Source organism: Notothenia rossii (genome assembly GCF_949606895.1).
Source record: "Notothenia rossii genome assembly, chromosome: 4".
Classification (NCBI taxonomy): domain Eukaryota; kingdom Metazoa; phylum Chordata; class Actinopteri; order Perciformes; family Nototheniidae; genus Notothenia; species Notothenia rossii.
Genome location: NC_136902.1, coordinates 22,589,955 through 22,615,585, shown reverse-complemented (window position 1 = coordinate 22,615,585; position 25,631 = coordinate 22,589,955). Strand labels below are relative to the sequence as shown.

Sequence of the window (25,631 nt, the reverse complement as noted above, 5' to 3'; positions counted from 1 at the left end):
GATCTTAGTATAACTTGTAGCATTGATGAATTACTTATAATAAAAGGAACAATAGCAGGTATATTGCAATGCATGATTCATTCCAAAAACCTTGAAAAAACTTCAAATCAATCACAAAACATATAGGATAATAGATTACATTACATGTTACTTGTTAGATGCTTTTATCCAAAGCGACTTACATATATTCAGTACTGTGGACAATCCCCACAGGAGCAATTTGGGGTGAAGTGTCTTGCCCAGGGACACAACGACATGCTGACTGCGGTGGGACTCGAATTTGCTATCCCCTGATTCGAAGTCCATCATACTTTCCACTGAGCCACAGCCTCCCTCAAGGCTCTGGTAGATGGAAGGCACTCGCGTTATGTGAGTGCACCCTATGTATTCAATATAGCCTAGTTGCCTGTTTTTATATTTAGAATACAATCTGCCTCTTCCTTCAGAGCCCCTCCTCGAACACACACAAACGCGCACATGACCAATGAGGGCACGAGATAAGTTTGAGCACAGATGGAAGGCTGACAGGCAGGTAGGCCATCCAGTTATTTTAGCCGGGCCGGCTCAAATGATTGGTCGTGCTTTTTATAGCGCTACGGCTTTCACAGATGACATTTTTTTATATATTTATTGCTATCGGGATGTTAAGAGCATTCCATGGAATATAACAAAACGTGTTTCTGAAATAAATTACATAACCCACCTTTAACATCAATATAAGTTAGTTGTAATAATATATAGTTAACATATATATATATAACATTATTACTCCACTGTAAAACATCCTATTGTTAAAAATACAATTGCTCAACATAAAGGATACTTTATTTTATTCAGGGATTTTCTGCATGGCCACCAGGAATGCATAATAGTGGCTATAAAACAGAGGGTGGAGGTCATAAATAAATCTTTTTGCCTCTTCATCATCTTTCTTCTTGTTTGCTTTATTATCTTGTTTGTCCTTGTTAAGATCTGAATTTTCTGTAAAAAAAAATTATAAGCCACAACAGCATTGGAAAAACTATAAACAAAGAGATTATGTAAAGATCCCTTGTGAAATAGAAACAATGCTAATTTAAGACGTATCCATTCGAATCCTCCCCAGGGTGTAGACTTCCTCTCCCCTGAATGGTCTCATTTATCTTCAGAATGCCGTGACCCTTGCTGCATCCTCCAGACTTTCTTTACCCTCTGTCAGAGGCAGATCCCCATCGCCTAGTTTGATCTCCACTTTGTTCCTCTTGGCAAACATTTGGCAGTTCTCCAGGAATGTCTTGTTCTTTGTCTCTGGGACCACAAGCCAGATGTAGATCAGCGTGACCAGGCAGATGAAGGCAAAAATGATAAAGCTGTATGAGCCCAGACCACTCTGGAGGAACAGAAAGAGAGAGGAAATGTGATCAGTGTGTCCACACGATGAAACGTTGTGAATATTTTAGACAAAAACAGTTGGTTGGACATAAACAGCATCCAAGGTGCGGTAAAGTGCGCCTTGCACGCTCATTTGGTTGGACTGCACTTTCTCTGGTTTCTGTTTTTCGAACAAATCCTCCACTGTTTGCATTGTGGTTTGCAGATGAAGTCTTGTGGTGAAACATGAGACATGCATAATGGTGGTGTTTATCTCTTAAGATTACACAACTCAGTTTATTGGAAAACACACAATGACAATTGAAAGTTACCTGAAATAAGAGTGACTAATGCTACTTCTGATAGCAGAGCATCACACTTAGTAATAGTTACATATTTGACTATGATTCGCTTGTGAACTTGTTCAGACAAAATACTTGTATATCTCTGTGTTGCACTGCTATTAAAGGAGACCGCAGAAACATTTCTTCTTGTTAAACCCCGAGCCTGTTTTTCAGGTTTCAGGCTCGAAAATGACATTCCCAGAACAAATGACCATATCTTCCCTTCTAAAAGGGTTAAATTAATAATCTTTTTTCTCAAAGTAATGATAAACCTGTGAGTTGGATGTAGAAAAGTCAGAATCAATAAAGATGTTTTTTATTTTTAAAGAAAATTCAGATTGAACATAACTGTAAATTATAGTGTCCGTCCAAAAAACATTTTGTACTTATAGTGAAAACTAACTTTGGATGATGGGTTAGTAGACTAAAAGCTTTAGGAATCCAAAGTACAACATATATGAGTACCCTGTATCAAGATTAATGCAAAACAAGTGATATTTGACCTTTTTAGACAAATTTAGCAAAAAAAAACCCTCTTCTGGGGCCATTTGGGTGGATTTTCCATATATCTGGCTCCCCTTGCTGGATTTTGACATATGACATCTCTTTCTAACCGTCAGATCCAATGGAATCGAGGGGAACTCCCACATAGTCCTTATTTGGTCATGTGTGTGTGTGTGTGTGTGTTAGACCATAGATAGACCATTAGCAGCTAACTTTTGCCCTCCGATTTTTACATAAAAATGGAATTATGGATTATAAATGAAACAAATTATTACACAGATACATTATCAACCTATGGATTAACCAATTCAGCAGCGTTTTTTCTCGTTTTAATGCCATTGAACACGTCTTTTGATCAGATTGACAGCTACGGTGAGACGATCTCCCTAGAAGCTCCGTAAAGGTACGTGTTGAGATGTCAGTGTTTGCTTCCCCTGTCGCGAGTTTGGATGACTCAGTAATGATACTATATACCTAAATAATCTACGGAACCTCAGCTTTAATCGGATATCTTGTATGTGCAGTTACGATAAGTAATAAGGGTACTTTTATCTTGAGTCCTGTGCCAAAGTCCGTTAGCATTTTTCGCTAAGGGGTCATTTAGATGCTTCTTATGAGACTTGTTTTTTGTTTTGGTAAAAATGGTTTGTATCGTCAGTTAGCTGAGATTCTTCTCGTTAATCTGGTATAACACATTAATAGGTTCTTAAATATTAAGATGCCCTGAGACCATAGGCAAATTTTGCGGGGGGGCAGGGGGGGCATTGCCCCCCCTGGTGGCTGAAATATGTTATAGCATTACTAAGTCTAAAACTGTTCCAATACAAATATTTTGTATATATAAATATTTTAATAGATGTAATAAAATGATTGTTACAATACAAATCTGAATAATATCATGTTTTGTTTGAAATAATTTCATTTTTGAGCAGTCGCATGTTGTGACCATAGACTGTATATATAAAGGGTTGTGACGTGTGTGTGTGTGTGTGACGTGTGAGGTTAAGGACAAAAGTTCCCTCGCTTTTTTTTGTATCCAAGTGATTCAGCTATTGTATTAGCAGTAATGGCTATTCGGCGATTTTTAAAACGTCCAATTTCGTCTTCAGCTTCAACAACAGAAGAGCCACCGACTGAGCCTAACTTTACCAACCAGCAGCCGTCACAATGTCAAGTGGCAGACACGCAAATGAGTAGCTCTGGATTAGCTAACGTTAGCCCCACAGCGGAGAGCTCTGGATTAGCAGGACCAGCTAACATTAACCCCACAGCAGGGAGACCACCGGCACCGGGGCCGTCAGTGGGTCATGATGATCTTGGGGAAAAGCACAGCTGCCCCAAGCAGCCTACTTTATCCGATTTCCCCTCAAAAATGTTTGGGAAAATGAAACGATCATTTTCCACGTACTATTACAAGAACTATCCCTGGCTGGAATATTCAGTACGAATTGATGCCGTCTTCTGTTTTTCATGCCGCCACTTCCAGACTGACAGCGGTGTGGAGGATTCCTTTAGAAAGGGCCTGAGTGACTGGAAAAAACTAAGCAGCAAACTGGAGAAACATGCACAATCCCAGGCCCATCTGAACTGCATGGTTAAATGGGATAACTATAAGTGACTGCATCTTCTGGATCTATTGCAGCGAAACTTCCCCGAAACCACAAAGATTCTGTTGAGAAGAACAGATCTTATTTGTGCAAAATTGTTGATATTGTGAGGCTGTTGTCCAAACTCGGATTGCCTTTTCGTGGGCATCGGGAGGGAAGCGAGTCAGAGTCGCGTGGGAATTTTCTTGAGGTTTGTGGATTTTTCTCCAAGTATGATTCTGCTTTTAAAAACATGCAGTCCAACTATTTCAATGCTACTAGCCCGGATTTCCAGAACGAAGTCATTGACATATGCGCTAACTTAGTTCGTGCAGAAATTGTTGAGAAAGTGCAGGATACTGGATTTTTTTCTATAATTGCAGATGAGGCCAGGTCTTGCAAAACGGAACAATTATCAGTATGTATCAGATATGCAGAGCAGCTTGAAATCAAGGAGCGTTTTTTGTGTTTTATTGATTGCTCAGCATCTCGCAACGCGGCTGGGATTGTGGAAGCAATAAACAAAGGACTTGAGATGTGTGGACTGAAACATATCTCAATTGTTGCCCAGAGTTACGATGGTGCCTCCGTCATGTCTGGTCACGTTTCTGGTGTGCAGCAGCGCATCAAAGAGACCCACCCATACGCAGTGTACGTGCACTGCATGGCACACAAACTAAATCTGGTGCTTGTGGAGTGTTGTGCTGTCAACCGCAGCGTGAAAACATTCCTGAACGTCATTGACAAACTCTACTCTGTATTTGCAGAGCCGTCAAACCATCATCGATTCATTGAAATGCAGAAATCACTCAATCTGAAACAAACTGAAATAATACAGCCAAGTGAGACAAGATGGGCGTACAAGTGGCGATCTGTGAATTCCGTTAAAACTCACTACTCTGCAATTATAGGGTGCCTGAGAGAAATGAGTGACGAGGGAGACAAGTGGTCTGTGGAGGCCAGTGGCCTTTATGCCCACATGACCAGAATGTCTTTCATTACATGTGTTATTGTATTGGAAGACATGCTGCGTGTGATTCATGTCACGCACAAGGCCCTACAGTCCTCCAGCTGCACACTCTCCGAAGCTGCAGCGCTTACCGACAACCTGAAGGCGCACTTCAAATCTCAGAGACAAGCAGATACGTGGAGCAATATGTGGGGATCAGTGAAACAGTTCTGCCGGGACAACAACGTGCCAGTACCTGGGGATGCAGATGTTGAGTGTCAGACTCCGGGTCCCCTTGCACCCAAAAGAAAACGGGTTACAAAACCCCCGACCTCCCTCGACAGTTTCCTGGTTACAACTACTTTGGGCCAAAGAGAAACTGATGAAAGTGGCGCACAAATGTCACAGAGTGATACAGCTGGATTTCAGCAGCACCTCTATCTCCCTGTGCTGGACACCCTCATCAACGAACTAGACAGACGATTCACGGGAGAGTCCATAGAGCTGGCACGAGCATGTGGAGCAGTGTTTAAATGTGAGAAAAAAGGAATTGAACCTCTCGTACAAAAATACGCACAGCTGCTCAAAATTCACCCTCTCCTTCTTGGAGCAGAGATGGACCTTGTTAAAGCCTCTGCTGTCGCACCTGTTGCACTTGAGCATCTCCGAAAGACTGTTAAAAAGGAGAGCTATCCAAATCTATACAAGATGCTCCAGTTGGCACTGACTCTGCCTATCGGATCTGCCACCTCTGAGAGAAGTTTTTCTGCAATGAGGAGAATTCGGAACTGGCTGCGGTCAACGATGGGAGGAACAAGATTTTCCTCACTTGCGGTTCTTCACATTGAGGACGACATAACCGCACAGCTGTCACCTGAGGGGATAGTGGACGTATATGCGGAACGTAAAAAACGGCGTCTACTTCTGAACTAAGGTAGGACACCAAGGGATATAGTAGTTATCAAATAAGTATAAGATATGCACAGTTTTGATACGTTTTTTACAGTTATGTAATGCACTGTTGTTGGGGGGAGAGACCGCCCCTTCCATATGAGTGTGTGTGTACGGCGGGCATGAGGCGTGCATGACGGGACGAGTTGTGTTCGTATGTGGAAAAGTCATACTCAGTGCGGTGAGCACGAAATAGTTGGGACTGTGTACTGAGTGACGTCAGTAAAAAAGGTTTGCCCCCCCAAGCGCAAATGTCATACTCCGCCTATGCCTGAGACACAGTGTCGTGTAAAAAGAAAACAGGGTCCCCGGGTTTTTAACAGTTAACAGATAGATGTGAAAAAAGCTTTTAGCGTCAAACTCCGCACATAAATCATTATGCACAGTTAAGCTCAAACATTCAAGTGAAGTTACTATAACCAAAACATACTGTTGAGTGGAGTGGGACTGGAACTAGTAAACATCAATCTTTGTATGTGTTTACAGAGGAGACATTTCTGATGGATTCTTAAAATACTGTTGCTTTTTCAGATAAATTGAGTACTCATTTACAGATTGTACAAACCTTCTGTTCTCTACAGAAACGTTTTATTTTTCCACTTTTCACTGGATCGTCTTAATACTCAGACATTACATTATGTCAAAAAAACTCTTGTATTAAGCTGCAGCCAATAGACATTTAGCTTAGCTTAGCATAGCATAGCATAAAGACAGGGAAAATAGCTAGTCTGGTAACAAAGGCAATACAATTGGCCTTCCTGCATCATGAATGTAAGCAGTTAACTGTTTAAATGTTTTATTATATCTTGTTTGTTTAATATGTACAAAAAATAGATAACAATGTTTAAATGACAATTAGCGATTATGGACAATAGCCTACTATTTTGTGTCCAGGATCAGTGTACCTACTGGCAACCTCATGGTAAATACACATCCTAGTCTCATGGCATTTCGTGTTATAGTCACGAAATGTAATCTATTGATTCGTGTTCACCAACACGATTATCCCCTTTTTTTCGTGTCACACAGAACGATTTTAAAAGCAATAGCCGCGTTCACACCTTAGTACTTTTTCCACTTTAGTTCCGATATAGTTCCGAAATGTCGCGTTCACACCAAGAGCCGGAACTCAAATTAGTTAATGAGAACCTTTTTACCCCCTTTTCCGTCCCTGCTAGAGAGAAGGGACTTTCGTGGGAGAAAAAGGTTCCTATTTCTGATTGGCTGGGCGGATTGCAAACCACGCCCCGTAAAACTCAAAAAAAGTTTTGTGAAGCCGTCATTTTATTATCCTAGCATTAACATTATTAGCATTAGCCCAGCGCAGAAACGCAGAGAGACTAACTTATGGCAACACAAAATAAAACATGGGAGCGGTGGAGATGAGGAGGTGTCGGCGTTCTGGAGATTTACTCGGAAGGCTTCAGTAGAAGCTGATGGGAGTCCCAGCAGCTTCTACTGAAGCCAGTCCCCAACTCCGGGAAATTCCGGCCGGGGACTTCGGGTGGCAGTATACGGCGTGAAGTTGTTTGCGGCCTGCCAGTAAACCCAAAACAGAAGAAGAAGAAGTGACGTCAGCGGCTTCATTTGCCTAATCCACTCCCAGGGACTTATTCTGGTGTGAACGCGATCTGTACTTAGTTCATCAGAACTAAAGAGTTCTGATGAACTAAGTTCTCATGAACCTTGTGGGAAAAGTACTGCAGTGTGAAAGCACCTAAAGTATTTCTACTGGTAATGTGTTTCGTGCCTGCAGCACGTCTTTTTCTCCGGTCGGGTCGTGGAAGACCGGAAGCTGTGTGGTTCATAAAAACATGTTCTTTCTCAATATCAAGCCACAATTATTGCTTTTATTTTAAATCGTATAATTTCGGACTTTTGTTGCCGTCTGTGAGGAAAATAAATGGGGCTCAGAGCCTCAGAATACTGAAATCTGTATTTTTAAAATCTTTTTTTCCTTCTAATTTGTTATTCTTTTCAAAATAACACACTGTCATTTACTCACCAATAACACACAATTATCCTTGTTTTTATTTATTGGTTTGATTCCATAATCTCTGGCTTTTTTGGCGTCCGTCAGGAACTGAATTTCAAAATAAAAATAACCGGAAACAGACGTAGGCCTCTAGGAGTTTAGGATGGCCCAAGACACTACACAACCCATAATCCCCAGCTATCGTTTAGGACTACAGTCCCTGTGATTATTCTTCAAGCTCTGAGATTGGATGTTGGAGTGGCAGTGCGCCAAGGTTATGCCTAGCGTCAAACAGCTGTTTGAAAAAGAACGAAACCACGCCAGACTGGAAAAAACTTGAAAAAAACTGGAATCGAACGCCCCCCCAGAACTACACATGCTGGCTATTGTGTTTCGCAAAATGTTCTATGGGACGTATCTACTGAACGTTTTCATTTTTCCCACAATTAGAAGTTGCCAGTATTAAACACATTGGTGTTATCAAATGTAAAACATATAATTAATAAATGGGTGAAAATCGCTTGTGTCCATAATGCGCAGCATTAATATATACCCACGTGACAGCTCATTGTTACTTTGTAATTCTACTCCACTACAATTCAGAGGGTTAACCTGGTATTTTTACGCCACTACACTTATTTGAGTTACTTTGCAGATTCTGATTAATGATGTGAAATATAAACAAACCTTAAATTAGACTTTAGTTACACCTGAGTAAAATTCAGGTAAGGTGATTGTCAAGTGCCAACAATCAGGAGAGATATTTGATAGTTGGTGCTTGAGAAGACTAAACATTTATCTGCAATTGACATGAATGGAAACGAGTAATAAAGTATATTCATTACTCGTTATTCTCTACTAATAGTTAATTAAAGACTGTATATTATGGCTATTTTACACATCCCTTTCAAGATTTTCAAAGGTTTATTGACATATCACATACACAACTACGGTGTATGCAATGAATGAAAATCTCGGGTCACAGGTTCCTCAACAGTGCATTACAAGACATCTATCAATATGTGTGTACCTCCACCATTAAACTGTCATATTCTGCACATTTCTTATACTATCTACATACATAAGAGTATAATTCATATGTATAATATCAGTTAAAATAAGTGCTTCAACATAGTTAACATTGCAGGAAAGCAATATATTAGACGTTAAGTACTTTGTCAGTGTTGCGGCAGTAATCTTAAACAAAGTGCCGCGAGGGACTAAACAAGAGAAAAAACACTGGACGTGCACAAACTCAGTCTTTCCAACACAGTATGCGTTTCACCTTTTATTTGCAAAGCAAAAATGCAATATTCCATATCCATATGCGTGCGTGCGTGCAACAAAAATTGTCCTTCTCTAGCTCACCCCCCCATCTATTACCAAGTGCGCAGGTAAAAGCAACCGGATATAAGCACAAACGTTACCACACAAATCCAATGACACGCCCACCACCTATAGTGAATCAAAAAACATGTATCGTAACAAACACAGAAATGGCTTCATATGTGGCTCCTACATTCCGTCCCCTAATTATATCAACGTAATAATTACACAACTGAAAAATTATGTAGGAGACAATCAAGGAAAAAACTTTTAAGGATAAAAACGTCCTTTGTTAAAGTGTCCTTTTCTTCTTTAGGCAAAAAATAGAAAATAAAATAAAAAATATAGTTTGTTAGCCTATGAAGGAGTGATCTTTACTATCACGTCGGAAAAAACGTCAATGTCAAGGTCTATGAAGTTCAATAACCCACTCATTTCCTCACGGCTCTTCTGCTTCCTGTAGAAGACAGATCTTTGTGATAGGCCTGTCTGGATGGCTAGTTTTTGTCTTCACTCACACCTGACGTACAAGTCCTCTTCTGTCTGGAATGGTTTGTACAATCCTTCCTGTAAGCCATGAATTGCGAGGTGCTGAGTCATTGACTATGAGCACAATATCTCCTGGTATGAAGTTGCGCTTGACATTTGACCGCTTCTGTCGTTCCTGGAGTAGAGGCAAGTACTCCTTAATCCATCGTTTCCAAAACAAGTCTGAGATGTACTGAACTTGTTTCCATCTTCGACGAGCATATATGTCATCTTTTTGAAACAGTCCAGGTGGAAAAGATGGCTTGGTTTTTAGCAGCAAAAGATGGTTAGGGGTTAGTGCTTCCAAATCATTTGGATCTGTGGATGCTCTCGTTATGGGACGGCTGTTGATGATAGATTCGGCTTCACAAAGAACCGTCTGAAGACACTCTTCATCAAGGTTCTGTGCCTTCAGGCTGGAATTCAGAACCTTCCTCACAGATCTGATCAACCTTTCCCATACTCCTCCATGATGGGATCCAGTAGGGGGATTGAAAGTCCACTTTATTCCTTTCTGAAGGAGGGTGTTGTTGATTTTAGCAATATTCAACCTTTCTATTGCCTCTCTCAATTCACGCTCAGCTCCGACGAAGTTGGTTCCATCATCTGAGCTTAATTCCAATACTTGTCCACGTCTTGCGATGAAGCGTCGAAGAGCATTAACAAAGGAATCTGTATCCAAGGATGAAGCTACTTCAATGTGGATGGCTCTTACTGTTAAGCCTGTGAAGAGAACACCATACTTTTTAACTGTACTCCTTCCTCGCTTGACCTCAAAAGGTCCAAAATAGTCAACTCCAACACGAGTGAATGGAGGTTCATCTGGAGAAACTCTGTCTCGAGGTAAATCTGCCATCTGCTGCATTCCTGGAGCTCCATTTAGTCGCCGACAAACAATACATTTTGACAGGGTTTTCCTTATAGCCACACTAGCACCAGGAATCCAGTATATTTGTCGCAGGCTAGATAGCATGTGGTTACGACCACCGTGTCCCACATCTTGGTGTACTTGCCGTAGAATGATGTCAGAAATGTGAAGGTCTTTTGCCAATATAGCAGGATGTTTAGATTCTTCAGGCATTGCTGCTCTACTGAGACGTCCTCCCACTCTCAGAACACCATCTTCAAGTACTGGTTTGAGCTTGTAGATGTGACTAGTCCTTTTCACACCTTCTCCCTTTTGCAAGCCTTTGATTTCATCAGGAAACATTTTTCTTTGGCAAAAGCAGATAATTTCTTTCTCAGCGTTTCGGAGGTCCTCAATAGAAAGAAAACCAGAGACCACCTGAGCCTTGATAGTCTGCATTTCCTTTTTTATCTCTCGGTCTTGTTGTTCCTTATTCAAGCCAGACTGAGCAAGATGCACTCAATTGCTTCCTCTTCCGACTAAGGCACAGCAGCAGGTTTTTCAACCTAAGGATCCAACCAACCGTCTTCTTCAGGTGGATCCAAGAAGAGAAGTGATTGATCAATCGGGTTACAGCATCCATCTCTTTTTCAACCTGCACAGCGTTCACATTCAGACTTATCTTGACCTCAGGGTCTTCTGGTGCCATTTCAGAGCCATCAGGGTTCACAGGTCACTGTTCTTCAGGTCCAGTGAGAAACTGAGGTCCAGACACCCATGTATCATCTTTCAGGAGTGTTTCCACTTTGACTCCCCTGGAAGCCCAGTCGGCAGGATTGCTTGCGGTGGGAAAATATCTCCACTGAGATGGATTTGATACGCTGCGTATTTTTGAAACCCTGTTTGCGACGAAGGTTCTAAACCTTAAGGTCTCATTACTGATGTACTTCAGTACGGAAGTACTATCAGTCCAAAAGATGGAGTCTTTAAGTTGCATTTGCAGCTCCTTCCTACACATCTTGTCCATACGACTTGCAACCACGGCAATTCCATTCGAGGGATGGTTATTGGTTTCAATGGGGCCACTCTAGCTTTTCCCATAATGAAGACACAGTGCACTTGTCCTTTGATGTTATGTAATAACAGGTAAGTCACTGTTCCATAGCCGTCTTTGCTTGCATCTGCGAAGTGGTGTAGCTGAGCAGAGGTCACTTCCCCAAAATCCACCGGTTTTAGGCATCTGTCAACTTTAAACTCTTCGAGATTGCAGAGCTCCTTCAGCCAACTTTTCCACTCTTGTGCAGCTGAGGCTGGTATAATATCATCCCAACCAAGTTCTCTTCTGCACAAGTCTTGAAGAATCATCTTGGCTTATAGGACCACAGGTGCCAATATTCCTAATGGGTCAAATATTGAGTTGACAATGGAAAGGATCCCTCTTCTGGTTATGGGTTTGTCCTTGATCATGATCTTGAACTTAAAGACATCTGACTCAACATCCCAATGTACGCCCAATGCTCTTATCCAAGTCCAGATCCTTAACTTCTTTCGCTCTCTCCATCGAAGGGGATGATGATCTCCATTTGGCCACCACAGAAACCTCAGCAGATCTGAATCCTCAGCTGGTACTCGAACCTGATGAAACATGGCTTCAATGTCTGCCATGAGTACAACAGGTTCCTTTTTGAATCTTGTCATGACTCCAACCAGTGTGCTGGTAAGATCTGGTCCCTGTAGGAGCTGCGCATTCAGCGATGTTCCCTGGAATGTAGCTGCACAGTCAAATACTACCCTGATCTTTTTCTTCTGTGGGTGGTATACACCATGGTGTGGTCTATACCACACCCTGCCGTCACTGCGTTCCAGATCCACAACTGGCACTTTCTCTGCATAGCCCTTCGAAAGGATGTCAGTCATGAAAGCGGTGTAATCAGCATGAAATGAAACATCTTTATCAAACCTTCTCTTGAGGCTCAGTGTACGTTGTTCTGCTACTCTCCTGTTGTTTGGCATACTAACATCCCTTTTCCTTAAAGCAGGGGTTTCCAAACTTTTTCAGCATGAGACCCAAAACAGAAATGTTGTGGTCCTAAGGGACCCAAGCTCAAAAAATGTCATGATTTTCCATAATATCTACAGTTATAAACAAAGAATGCAACACACCATGAATTTAAAATATTTATTTAATTATAAAAGTGCATCGCAGCAATTAGGTTTCTCACCATAACAACCTTCCCTTTGAGCTTGCCCAGAAAAAATAAGGATCAAAGCAGAAAGACGAAACATGGGACGTGCAGTCAAGTATATACAGTACAAATCAAATTTAAATTATGCAATTATCAAAAGTGCAATATTAAGTTTGTCGCTAGCTTAAAAACTATGTACACACCATTTTAAACTATTTTAAATGAACAAAGAACAAACATGTTGTAAACAGAAAGGGACAAAACACTAACTATAGGAAGTGCAGTCAAGTGTATACAGTACATCACAGGTGAAACCAAATTTAAATTATCAGAAGTGCAACATTAAGTTTGTCACTAGATCAAAAACTATGTACACACATTTTTTAAACACTTTTAAATGAACAGAGCTGTTTTAAAACACTCTGAGAGACAAATAATATCAGGCAGCTCACAATAATGACTGCTGTCTAATCCAGCCAAATGCAGGTCAGAAACAATGTGACTTCCAACTATTTTCTCCTGACCCATTGTCCGAAGGAGAATGTCTGTTCTTCTTCCCCTGCGATTCAGTATGTTCATTAGCCGCTCCGTGCAGAATGATGCTGAGCTCCCAGGATCCAGGAAGGCATAAGTTCTGAATGTTTCATGTCCCTTCTTAGATTTTACTTGAATAGGCACTATGGAGAGAGTACAATCTGGCTCACCGGCCCCTGTAAGACCACTGGACTGAACGGAGATCAGAGCACTGCTTATAGCTTTTCCTTTAGCTTGCGTTGTGTCAGTTTCTTTCTTTTTCTGATAGATATGAAGTATGCTTGGGTGCTTCAGACTGCATACTTTGCACGAGAGGCGTTTCCTACAGTCTTTACTCATGTGCCCAATACACAAGCATCCAAAAACACGCACCATGTTCCCTTAAGAAAGCGATTTTCTCACTATGAGCCTTTCTTTCCAGTTGAAACACAGATCCAGTATATGTCCACCTCCACAAAACAGGCAAACACTTGTACCTAGTGAGCCTCTCTCCTTCATTCTTATTTCAGGTTCCACTTTCTTTTCCGCTGTCGTAATAGTAGTAGCAAAGCTGCTTCCCCTCATCCTTGAACGAGGTTCAAACTTAGCTTTCCTCACATCTTTGTTGGCTGCTGGTGGAGTATCCTGTATATCTCCAAACAGTGGATCGCTCACAATATCCACCTGTCTTTCAATGAAGTTAACAATATCCATGAATGTAGCTCTCCGGCCCTGCCTTTTCTGTAAGTCATAGGCCAGAGTTCTCCATTTGTCCCTATATTTGTAGGGCAACTTTTTTATGATGGCTAGCATATTGCTAGGCATGTTCAACTCATGTATTCAAACTCTTCCATGACGTTGCAGCATCCTCTCAGAAAGAGACCGTAAGCTTGCAGAGCTCGCACATCTTCCACTCTTATTGGCTGCCATGAAAGAGCCTTTTCCATGTAAGCTGAAACAATTTTCTGTGCATTACAAAGATGCTCCTGTAGCAAAGCCTTTGCTTTGGCATATCCTCTGTCAGTGGCCATATGCTGACAGCTACTGACAAGCTCCAAAGGCTGCCCCCTGGTGTACTGTTCGAGAAAATACAGGCAGTCTTTAGGGTTGTGAGTCTTCTCCTCAATGCTGTGCTCAAAAGCTCTTATGAATGCTTGATATTGAAATGGAGAGCCATCAAAAATCTGAATTTCTCTTTTAGGCAGAAAAGAAAGAGACTGTTGCTGAACCAACATGGATGTTATTTCATTCATTATTAAACATTAATTAAAGGATTCTGAGCACTGCTGCTTGGTGCCAGTGCTGCTGGGTGATTGCTTTGGTGCTGTAACTGTGGATGTGATTGTGTTGAACTTTGATGTATATTGGCCTCTGGGCTTCTTGTGGCTTGATGTTGCAGATGTCCATATTCTACTTCATGTTCTCTGTGCGAAAACTGTATGTCAGACTGGCCACCTGTAGGCCTGTTTGTGTCAGGCACAAATGTTTTTGTTCCAGCACTGAGTGTGGCTTCCTTTCGTCCCCTTTCCAAATAAGAATGCATGCCATTGGGACTCACAGATGTGTTACTTGCAGCATGAGACCTTCCAGAGCGTCTTAGCACATTCATTGTAGCCCTTGATGCGGCTATTTCCATTTCTAATTGCTCCATCTTTTTCCTGAGCTGTTCCTTATTTTTCCTGAGCTCTTCCTCTTGTTCATCCAATGAATGCTTGTCTTTTAATAACATTTGTCGTGCGATGAGAGCGGCCATGTCAGCCTCAGCTTTGATGCATGATGATGTAGTTGAAACACTGGACCTGGTTCCAGCAGAGCTCCGCTTGCAAGACCCAATGCTTCCTATGTTTGAAACACTGTCGCTTGGTTTTATTTCCTCTTGTGCTTCAGAAGTTTCAACATTTTTCCCAGATTGTTTTGAAATATGAGACATACTTTGTTGGTGTTCATCAGATATATCAATAGAGGAAACATGTGCAATGGTGCTGCTCGGTTGTCTACCAGTTTCAGAAAGCCATTGCTTGACATCGTCGATAAATCCATTATTGTATTTCAGTGTCTTGGCAAACCATACATTTTGATTTTCCTGTTCGTCTGCAGGAAGAAGAGGAATTACAGACTTGTGTAACAGGGTGGTTTCTTTAACCAGTTGAATTAAATGTTCAAGTTGAGTTTGTATTTGTGAGGCGTTGTCATCCCTTTGCATGAGATCCTTCATTGTTTTAAATCACACTTTTCATTTTGTGAACCGTTGATTGACGTTCCCTTTTGAAGCTTTTCCATTTTATTTGCCAAAGCCTTGGCAGTGAGTATCGAATCTCTCTTTTGTTCATCTATTTTTGCCACATTGACATCTGAATTTGATCCACTTATTGACATATCCTTTTAATGTTTTAATGAATGAACAACAAATGCTCCAATCCACACAACCTCTAGCGGCACAAGCCAACACACGCAAGCAACAAGTCAGTCCCCAATGGACACGCAGCAGTAACTTATTCACACTGTGTTCTAACAAACCTTTACACAGCATGAATGAAGAAGTTACATACCGCTCGCTCCTGCTGCTGTGTGGATTGTCCGTCAGTCTTTATCCTCCCGGCAGTACGCTGAAGTTTCCTTAAGCCGCTCTCCAATACAGCGGCGAACACAGCGTTTCAATGTTTCCTTTTAATTCCACAGCGTCACAGATCAATCCTAGAAATCTCCGTAGATCCACGCTGTGGTACAAGTCTTTTTTGTTGACTTATTGTTGCGGCAGTAATCTTAAACCAAGTGCCGCGAGGGACTAAACAAGAGAAAAAACACTGTGGACGCGCACAAACTCAGTCTTTCCAACACAGTATGCGTTTGACTTTTTATTTGCAAAGCAAAAATGCAATATTCCATATCAATATGCGTGCGTGCGTGCGCGCGTGCATGCATGCGTTCAACAAAAATTGTCCTTCTCTAGCTCACCCCCCCCCATCTATTACCAAGTGCGCAGGTAAAAGCAACCGGATATAAGCACAAACGTCACCACACAAATGCAATGACATGCCCACCACCTATAGTGACTGAAAAAACATGTATCGTAACAAACACAGAAATGGCTTCATATGTGGCTCCTACAGTCAGGCTTAATATTTATCTGTAGATACCCCCAAAGTTTTTTTCTTATTTAAAAGAAGACCTTAATCTAAAGTATTATTTAATGTTTATATAAAGGTTAATTCGTTTTTCTGTTTTGCACCTCTTCCTATTAATATCTTTGTACATCCTGCACTAAACTGTTTTATTGTAGAGATCACTTATAGTATCTTCTTGATTTTTTATATTCTATATTTCTATCACAGACCTTCTACTTTCCCCCTATGAAAGTATGTACTCTTAATATTTTTTTAATCAAATATAACACATAAAAACAATAATTCAATAACGTGCTTTAACCACTAGGCGGTGCACACAAGGTACACACAGCCATAATAACTTTGTATTATTAGTGTAGGACACTTATGTATGTACAACATCTGAAGATGTGTAGTTTTATTCATGCTTTCACATAATTTTACAGCATATTGCTATACTATTTCAGACTCAGTATTTACATTCTTATATTCAAAGAAAATCAGTAATATCTTTAAAAACTACAAGTCCTTTTCTATCAGCTGTGCACCGTTATGGTGTAACAGTAAATATAACCTATCTATGAATTAGATAAAATGTAAAAGTCAGCCGAATTAGTGTTGATACTGCGAGGAGACGTATTGTGTGAAGAGAAATTGAAGATGTTGTTTAATTGTTGATATATTTATATTCCACGTCAAGTATTCAGCTTCGGCGGCATTTCTTCCAGTTTTTCCAAAGGTCTTCTCATCAGGGCTCTATAAATAAAGAACTACAGCAGATCTGTAATATGTAGTGCAGCCGAACCGTGTATTACAATGCCGTTATGTGATGACTTTCAAAGAGAAAAGCAAAAACACACGGAATTAAGTATTATTTTAAAATGTCTTTCCGATTTCATATCATATAAACACCAAATCCCAGCATGCATTGCGGCTAAAACATCCAATTAGCGAGCTTAAACCATAGCTGAGGATCTTGGGTAATTGCTCGAAATGCCTACGTCTGTTTCCGGTTATTTTTATTTTGAAATTCAGTTCCTGACGGACGCCAAAAAAGCCCGAGATTATGGAATTAAACCAATAAATAAAGCAAGGATAATTGTGTTATTAGTGAGTAAATAACAGTGTGTTATTTTGAAAAGAATAACAAATTATAAGGAAAAAAAGATTTAAAAAATACAGATTTCAGTATCCTGAGGCTCTGAGCCCCATTTATTTTCCTCACAGACGGGAAAAAAAGTCAGAAATTATACGATTTAAAATAAAAGCAATAATTGTTGCTTGATATTGAGTAAGAACATGTTTTTATGAACCACACAGCTTCCGGTCTTCCACGACCCGACCGGAGAAAAAGACGTGCTGCAGGCACGAAACACATTACCAGTAGAAATACATTGCTTTTAAAATCGTTCTGTGTGACACGAAAACAAGGGGATAATCGTGTTGGTGAACACGAATCAATAGATTACATTTCGTGACTATAACAAGAAATGCCATGAGACTGGGTTGAAATACAAGACTGTTTCAACAATGTTTTCATGTTTTTAGTTAACCTTTATTTATTCAGGTATCTGCCCACTGGCCACTGAGCAGCTTCACTGGATTTAAGGGTTAGTGCAGTCCAGTAACAGAGGATTGATCTTCGTTTGTATTCCCCAAAATGTTGAACTGTTGTATATATTTTTTTCTCATTTTAAATGGTGTATTGTTTCAGATGTTTGTTTCATGTTTGACTGGTTGTGTCAATTCTATTATAACAATGATATTGTTTCATATTGTTAGTTTGGTGCTTGAAGAAGGTCTATGACCAAAACGTAGCATTTCATCCACTCAATGCTAACAGTGTTTATTTTGTTTGGAGGTATTAAAAGTGTGTCTGCCAATCCAGACAGCCCTTCATTCCAATATTCAGTAAAGCAGTGATCATATCGCTGTCAGGAAGTGACCTGGAATGCCTTTTTGTTTACACCTATAACATCTGTAACTAAATTACATTTCAAAACAACAAACTTCCTCCCCCCCAACACATTGTGTAACTGACCTTAAGGAAGGGGAACACGAGGCCAACAGTGAAGTTGGAGAGCCAGTGGACGGAGCCTGCGACCATGAAGGCAGCGGGCCGGGCCGACTGCCGGAACATCTCGGTGGTCACCACAGTAGGAATGGGACCTGGAGGGAACAGATGTGTTTAACCACAACACAAACACTCGAGACACGTCATCACTCTTCAGGGTCACAGCGTGTGGAGATCATGCCTGAGTGCCGATTTGCAACCTGTATCATTACATGTCTGAGCACATCCAAACAACACTTCAGCTAATGGACAACTGTTATAATCAGGGGTTGTGTAAATAACCATCGCCAGGTCAGACTCACTGGGTCCTATGGCGTGTCCTATAATGTAGATGATGACACAGGCGATGCTGCCGTAAGACATCCACGTCACGCTCTCCTGTCAACACAAAGCAGCAGCTGCAGTTATTATTAACAGGAAATCATGATGCTTTTAAGCAGGAACATATGTGTAACAAAATCCTGCTAATGGCTGCATTGTGTGGGAAGATTTAAACAGACAGCTGAAAGTGAGGCCTGTCTGATTTTTAATCCAGGTGAGATCACACCGCTGGCTTTGTGGTTGTCTGATGGCCTGTGTTTCCTTATACTTCACTGGTGGGCGACTGTTTTTATGTCCTTAAAGTTCTCATGACCCCAGCAAATAAACATGTCAAGTCAGCACATTTATCTTCCAGAACAACATCCAACAGGGTAATATATTGAAATGATACACCAGTGCAGTGATCATCGTAGCACAGTGACGCACATCCTGCTGTGTTGGCTTTGAATTCCGGCACTCTGGACCACGAGGCTAAACTGCTGATTTGTCCTTTTTTTTAAGTTATTCAAAATGCACTTTAAAATATAGATCAATACATTTGAACAAAATCAATTTGTTTAAGAGGTGTGTCTTATTTGTCCACGATACTAATAATATCTGGTATGGATTTTGAGTCACTGTGCCACATGATATGGAAGCTTTTGAAAAACAAATCATTTGTTTGTCTCAAAAAGAAGGTGCCCTAAAATCCAATAAAAAGAGATGTGTCCTACCCGTCTAGTCTAGTCATGCATTGATTTAGAGTCAATTGGTCACATGATATGGAAGCTATTGAAGAGAAATTAGATGGTTCAATAAATAAACCACTACAGTTTCTCTTTGCCTCAGTTTGTCCATGATTAAGTAAACAGACGACTACTGACTGACATTAAGTGACTTATTTGTATTCTCTGTCTATATTTTGTTTGTGTTTTTTATTTTAACAATCATCGTTTTTTTTCCTTCTTCTTAACTTTTCTGTTTTAACTGTGTACTTTCCAATGCAGGACAAGGCTATTTAGCGGATGGGGGTTGCTCTGTAAATATAGAGGCGTGTGCTCAAGTCTTCAACGTGACCTCTTCTGTCAGATTTTTTAAAACAGTTTAAATCTTTTTCAAGAATCCCAAATTAACCTTTTCTAAAAATCTCCTATGATTCACATGTCTCCTGACCTCAAGGTCCTCTATAGAGAAACTCTGCTGATTATATATGTGTATGGTGAACCACTAGAGGACAGGAGAGTTACATGTTGAGGCTGTGAGACACTGAAGCTTTCTGATGGTTCACTTTAAACTGTACATCCATGATGGTACCTGGAAGCTGAGAGCGACAGTGAGCAGCACACAGGCTCCACAGCAGATCCCAAAGCCACAGAGGAGGAGCACCCGTCGCCCCACTGCCTCCACGATGAAGACCTGGTGAGACAAATTCCCTGTTCATAACTATAATCATCTACTCTGATAAGATCAGACGACAGATATCACAGGGTACCTACAGCAGCGATGGTCATGAAGACATTCACTGCACCTGTTCCCACGGTGACGTACTGGATGACGTCCTGCTTCACACCTGCACTGGCATATATGCTGTCTGCATAGTAGTAGATCTGAGGAGGGAGGGAGAAATGCATGTAACACTTTATAATGTCATTTAAATAATGCGTTATAAACATACTCATAGCATAAGTATAGTTATAAGCACTCATACATTTCCAAAATGTTTATAAAATAATCATTATAAACAAGTCAAGTATTTTATAATGACCTATACGATCCAGTATCATAATTGCTCTTTTTATGTTTTATTATCACAGCTTACAATAGCTCCCATTGTAATGATTTAAACACATTTTAATGCATTTGAATTACTATTATATTACATTTTAATAGGATTATCCATTATAAGTCGTCATGGGATCCTTCAGGTGAAGTAATGAAATTCCTGAGTTACAGACGGATTTAGTACATAAAAAGTTGGTCATAAGTCACTGTAAGTGGCCATTGTTTGCTTTAAGTAGGCTTTAAGTGAAAGAAATACCATTAGATTCTGAGATTTGAATCAAGTGTTTACAGCATTGGTTTAAAGTTAGGGAAACGTTACTTTAGGGAAATGTACATGTCCATCATTCAGAATTCACATTTTACTGTCTGTCATAACCTGTTGAATCAAATTGACATTTAACCGTAATAATATTGCATTATAAAATATTATATTGTTAATATTATGGAACTGATAATAACTATGATCCTTACAGTGGATGAGCGAATATTAGGATTCATGATCTATAAGCATAGAGGGCCTATAGCTGTAATTATTCACTTTCATTATCATCTATAATGCATCATAAGTATGTTGATGCATATACTCAAAGCTACCAAATGCATTATAGGTAAATAATTAGGCAAGAGTTGGACAACAGAGTTTAAAACATAAGAAGGAGGATGCAACATTACTGTAATTGAAAACAGAAGAAAGTATTGTGTAAGCGATTCATTATATCTGATCAGAGTAGGTGTGTGCATCAGTGAGTCAGGAACCAGGGCCACTGCTCACCGCGTTAACCCCCGACAGCTGCTGGCCCATGTTCATGACGACGATGGATATGAGCTGCCAGCGGAGCGAGCGCTGGGACAGCAGGCTGAGCACGGAAAGGCGGCCCTCGGCCTTCTCTGATTGGTCCTCCAGACGCATCTCTGACAGCTCTGCATCCACGTCCTCTCTGCCGCGCAGACGCTGCAGAGCTCTCAGAGCCGTCTTCTCGTCTCCTCTTTGGATCAGCATGTACCTGGGGCTCTCTGGGAAGAAGGGCAGCAGCAGGAGCTCCACCAGGGCGGGGATACCGGTCAAACCCAGCATGAGGGTCCATCCTGGATACGTAGGGAACAGAGAAAATTATATTTTTTCACAAACAGTTCAAAATACAAGTACAATCAAAATGCACCTTGATAAGCAGTTCGAAGCTTGGCAATAGTGGACCAGCCACTGAACAGAACGTTTTTACAATATATCCGAACAACACATTTAGTAATGAAGAGAGTTCATGCATTATACAGACACATTTACAAGCTAAAAAAGACCTTAGACGAGTTAAATACCCTAAAAACTAACCTAATCTAACCCTAACTACAACATGTTGCCAAAACATAACATTTTAGCAGTTCAAACATTGGTCTAACATAGTTAGGATACAACAAACCCAGACGCATGACAAGGGAAAACAAAATTAAATGCATTTCAGAGTAGAGTAACTTGTTTACTCCAAAGCCATTAAGTGTATTTAAGAGATATTTTCATGACAGACGCTGCCTTAAGCAGTACTTCTAAGACAGAACCAGATAAAGACAAAAACATATTTTACCAATAAACAGATACATTCAAATCTCTCCTGAGTCTCCAACAACCAGCTGTTAAGGATGTGCTTCAACATATAAGCGGAGAATTGACCTGTGCTGTTGCCCAGTATGTTTCTGATGCCAAGCACTTGTGCGCTGAGGATGCCGATAGTGATGAAGAGCTGAGGTATGATGCCAAGGGCTCCTCTCAGGTTTTTGGGAGCAAGTTCTCCGATATACATGGGCACCACGCTGGATGAGAGGCCTGCAGACAGGGAAAGAAAACGTGCAGGGAAAATTCACCTCCAAAATGATCATTTTCAGTGCTCATCCTTTTGTTTTTCTTGCATGCCTCCAGGGTGAACAAAGAAATGAATGGAGGCAGTGTTTAACAACAGCAAAGCAATATTAAATAATCCATTTACAAATGTAGTGTCAGGCGTCTATGCTTTATATGCAAAAGTGTTACAATAGTACATTTGCAACATGCATGTGTCGCAGAAGCAGTGAGCATGCAATGGATGAATAAGACTTGGATTATTCTGCACAGGTTGGGGAGAGCTTGGAAACAGATGTTTTGATAAAGTTGTGCTGCTGTCAAATGTGGCCTGGATTTACTTTAAATCAGCAAGTATTATCTCTTTGATTTAAAAAATGTTTTACCATGGAGGCAACAAGTTTCCTTTGCAAATTCAAGGTAACACTTGGTGAGTAGTTCATAATACAATTATCATTTTGGAGGTGAAGTATTTCTTCAAGATACATATAAATGACTTGGAAATTTGGATTATCAAAAAGTTTAACCTGCACAGATGCCCACTATGAACCTCGCCACAATGATGATCTCATAGCTCTTGGCAATCTCGCTGACTCCCATCATCACAGCAGGGACAACGGAGAAGATGTTGTTGAAGAGAAGGGTGCCCTTCCTGTCCCAGGAAAAAAAGTCCTGTTAGTTAAACAAACACCCGTACAGATTTGGACATTGCATGATACATGTGACATATTACCTCCCTAGCTTGTTGACCAGAGGGGCCACCATCAGCGAGCCGAAGAAGCCCCCCAGCGGGTACATGGACACAGTGAGAGACCACAGCAGGGTCAAGAGGGTGCCCTCCATCGGTGCGCCGTAACGCTCCATGTAGGTGGCATTATAGAATTGCTGCATGAACTGAAGAGAGCAACACATCATCATATAAGATATTATATAATAATGTATATCATATTTTTAAATCTCAGCAAAAAAACTAATCTCTTTGCACCGGCTTTTAATACTAGTTGAGCATAACATTTGGATATTTGTATGTTTTTTTATATGTCTCTAGTTAATGTGCTTTTTATCTTGTTTTTTATTGTTTTATTACTTTACTCCTATTGTCTATATGTGTTCCCTGTACAGCACTTTGGTCAATCAAGGTGGTTTTAAATGTGCTATATAAATAAATAAATAAAGATCGAGATATAAGAGACACTTTGTGCTAGAGTAAAGCTAGTGTGTTTCTGCTTCTGTTACCGGTGAAGGAGAGTTGACCACAGCCACATTGTAACCATACTGGAACGATGAGCCAAATCCAGATATGAGTGTTGCCAACACCAGGACTGCAGTTAATCTCTGCCGGGGGGGACATCAATGCAATATGTGAAGCCACTCTTTACGACACAAACGTCATCCATCATGATTACTCCACATTTGTATACTGTCACAGAGCAGAAAGAACAACTCACCCCTCTCCTCTCCACAGGCTTTCCCCATTCCTCAGTCTGCGCCATAGCTGAGATTGGACTCTCTCACAGCAATGATAAGAGCCCACTTTGTTATTACTGCTGCAGTGCATTCTGCCTGCCCTTTGGACAGGAGATCAGAGAGCGTGGCAGTGGTTTGCAGCCAGGCTTTAGTTATCGTTTTCATGTTGCTGACAGTGCCCCTCAGGTTCAGGAAGTTTTGTATGCAATACACTCAACATATGAAATGCTTCCCTGGGCTGAATGTTAATATCTGGTGCTTTTATTGCAGTGCACTTTCAACTGAATTAGTTCAATTTATGAGATCTAAAACTGTCATTTTGGAGTTATGTCATCATCAAATTGATAAAGCTTCATGAGCATCTTTATTGCTTAGCCACCTGGATCACAGAAGAGGAGTTATAACAGGATGAAGACCGGATGTTGAAATCACCAAGAGTTGGAGAAGGCTTTAAAGATAACACACTTTACTGATCTATGTATGATTTGAAGGAATTCTCAGTATTTACACTGATCACTGAAAACATTAATTATCTAGAAAAACACCACAGCTTTAAATCTATTTTGTTGTTTATTTTTTATTCAATGTGTCAGGTGCTGTAATGGCTCTTAATCTCTAAAACCGAGTCTGTTTGTCAATACGGCGGCCCTGAAGCGGTTTGCCCTGAAGGTTGTGCTTCAGGGATGCCTCACTACAAAAACAAGTGAATACACAACATGTGTATGTGTGTAGATAATGCTGGTGGGAAACAAGAATGATTCGAAATCAGAACTGTTTGCTCACGAAAGATGATACGTTAAGAAAAGCGGGATGAGCAATAATGATATAACAAAAACAAAGTCAAACATTTTTAGGAAAACACATTTTTTATTCGCTCACAGTTTCTAAATTATATTTTCAACCATTAAAACTAAAAGAAAAACTGTCATATATTCAATTCAACATACGTCATTTTCACTTAGCCTATAGCATTTGTTGCAACATAATTGGACACTGTGTTTAACTACAGGTAAATCATTAGAAATGTGTGTCTATTTTGGCTAAATGTCTCCAACATAACCTGATGGATTAGGCTCATGATCAAAAAACAATAACCAATTTGTTTATTACATTATCTTTATGCCCAGGGGGTTGAATGTAACTAAGAACTTGCATATTTCCACGTTAAGCTACTTTGTCAGACAGCGTTACTTTTTAGATCAAGTCTGTTTTACCAGCTTTCTGTCCAATGAAAACCACAGCAGTAAAATGCAGCAGTAACAGCTTGTTACCATAAAAGTACTTTCATCAACATTTAAAATAACATGTATTGCAGTCAGTTATTCCACAACTGTTTTGGGCCAAATTAAAGTTGATTAGAGCGGTTGCAATATTTTTAGGTAACAGTTGGGGGAGCTAATACTGTGTTTGGTAGTGTTTCTACATGCAAAGGAAGAGGACAAGAAAGACTTAAAGTCACAGTGCAGTCCTCTGTGTCCCTTTAATATCTCACTGCCTAATTATTCACACACTGAGAACACGGGAGCCAACCAGTAACCTCTCTTTTAATGAATCTAGTGTTTCTGACATTTTATATTACATGCGTGTCTCTCTTCTAATTTAAATAAGCAGCTCTAAACTGTTGCTCATTACCTCTGCTGTGTTGAGAATTGGCTCTATGAACCACTGACGCAGCCAAATCAACAGCCTGTGTTGTGAAAAAAGTACTTCCATTACCTTGACTGCTGAATGGTCCCCCCATGCAGCGTGGCACTCTTTAACTTAATGAATTAAATGGGCAGAGAGCCAGCAGGAGAGAGCAGAAACCCCTTCCTTAAGTGTTTCCAAGAGCTCCAGTTACACCAGTGTCAGCCCAATCTCACAATGACACGATGGATTCATTCCTGCAGGAAATACAGTAAGTGTCGGTCGTCTGTCTGGCCTCTGCCGTCCTCAAGGACAAATATCTGTTTTTCATGTCATCAGCATAAACAGCATTGCACTTGTTCCATTTTCCCAGACATGGTATCAGTTCTGT

General features: G+C 40.5%; 1 protein-coding gene across 1 annotated transcript; it reads right to left on the bottom strand.

Annotated features, from left to right (window-relative positions):
- Window positions 1–807: 807 nt before the first annotated feature.
- slc2a5 (solute carrier family 2 member 5) lies at window positions 808–23,715 on the bottom strand. Its single transcript, XM_079674907.1, has 11 exons — window positions 23,596–23,715; window positions 23,384–23,482; window positions 22,881–23,041; window positions 22,675–22,799; window positions 21,983–22,135; window positions 21,092–21,405; window positions 20,034–20,144; window positions 19,852–19,953; window positions 18,540–18,615; window positions 18,205–18,332; window positions 808–1,369 (listed from the first exon to the last, which is right to left on the bottom strand). Exons 1-11 carry the CDS (start codon window positions 23,638–23,640, stop codon window positions 1,145–1,147), a joined length of 1,539 nt encoding a protein of 512 aa, XP_079531033.1. The 5' UTR covers window positions 23,641–23,715; the 3' UTR covers window positions 808–1,144.
- Between the last annotated feature and the right edge of the window lie 1,916 nt (window positions 23,716–25,631).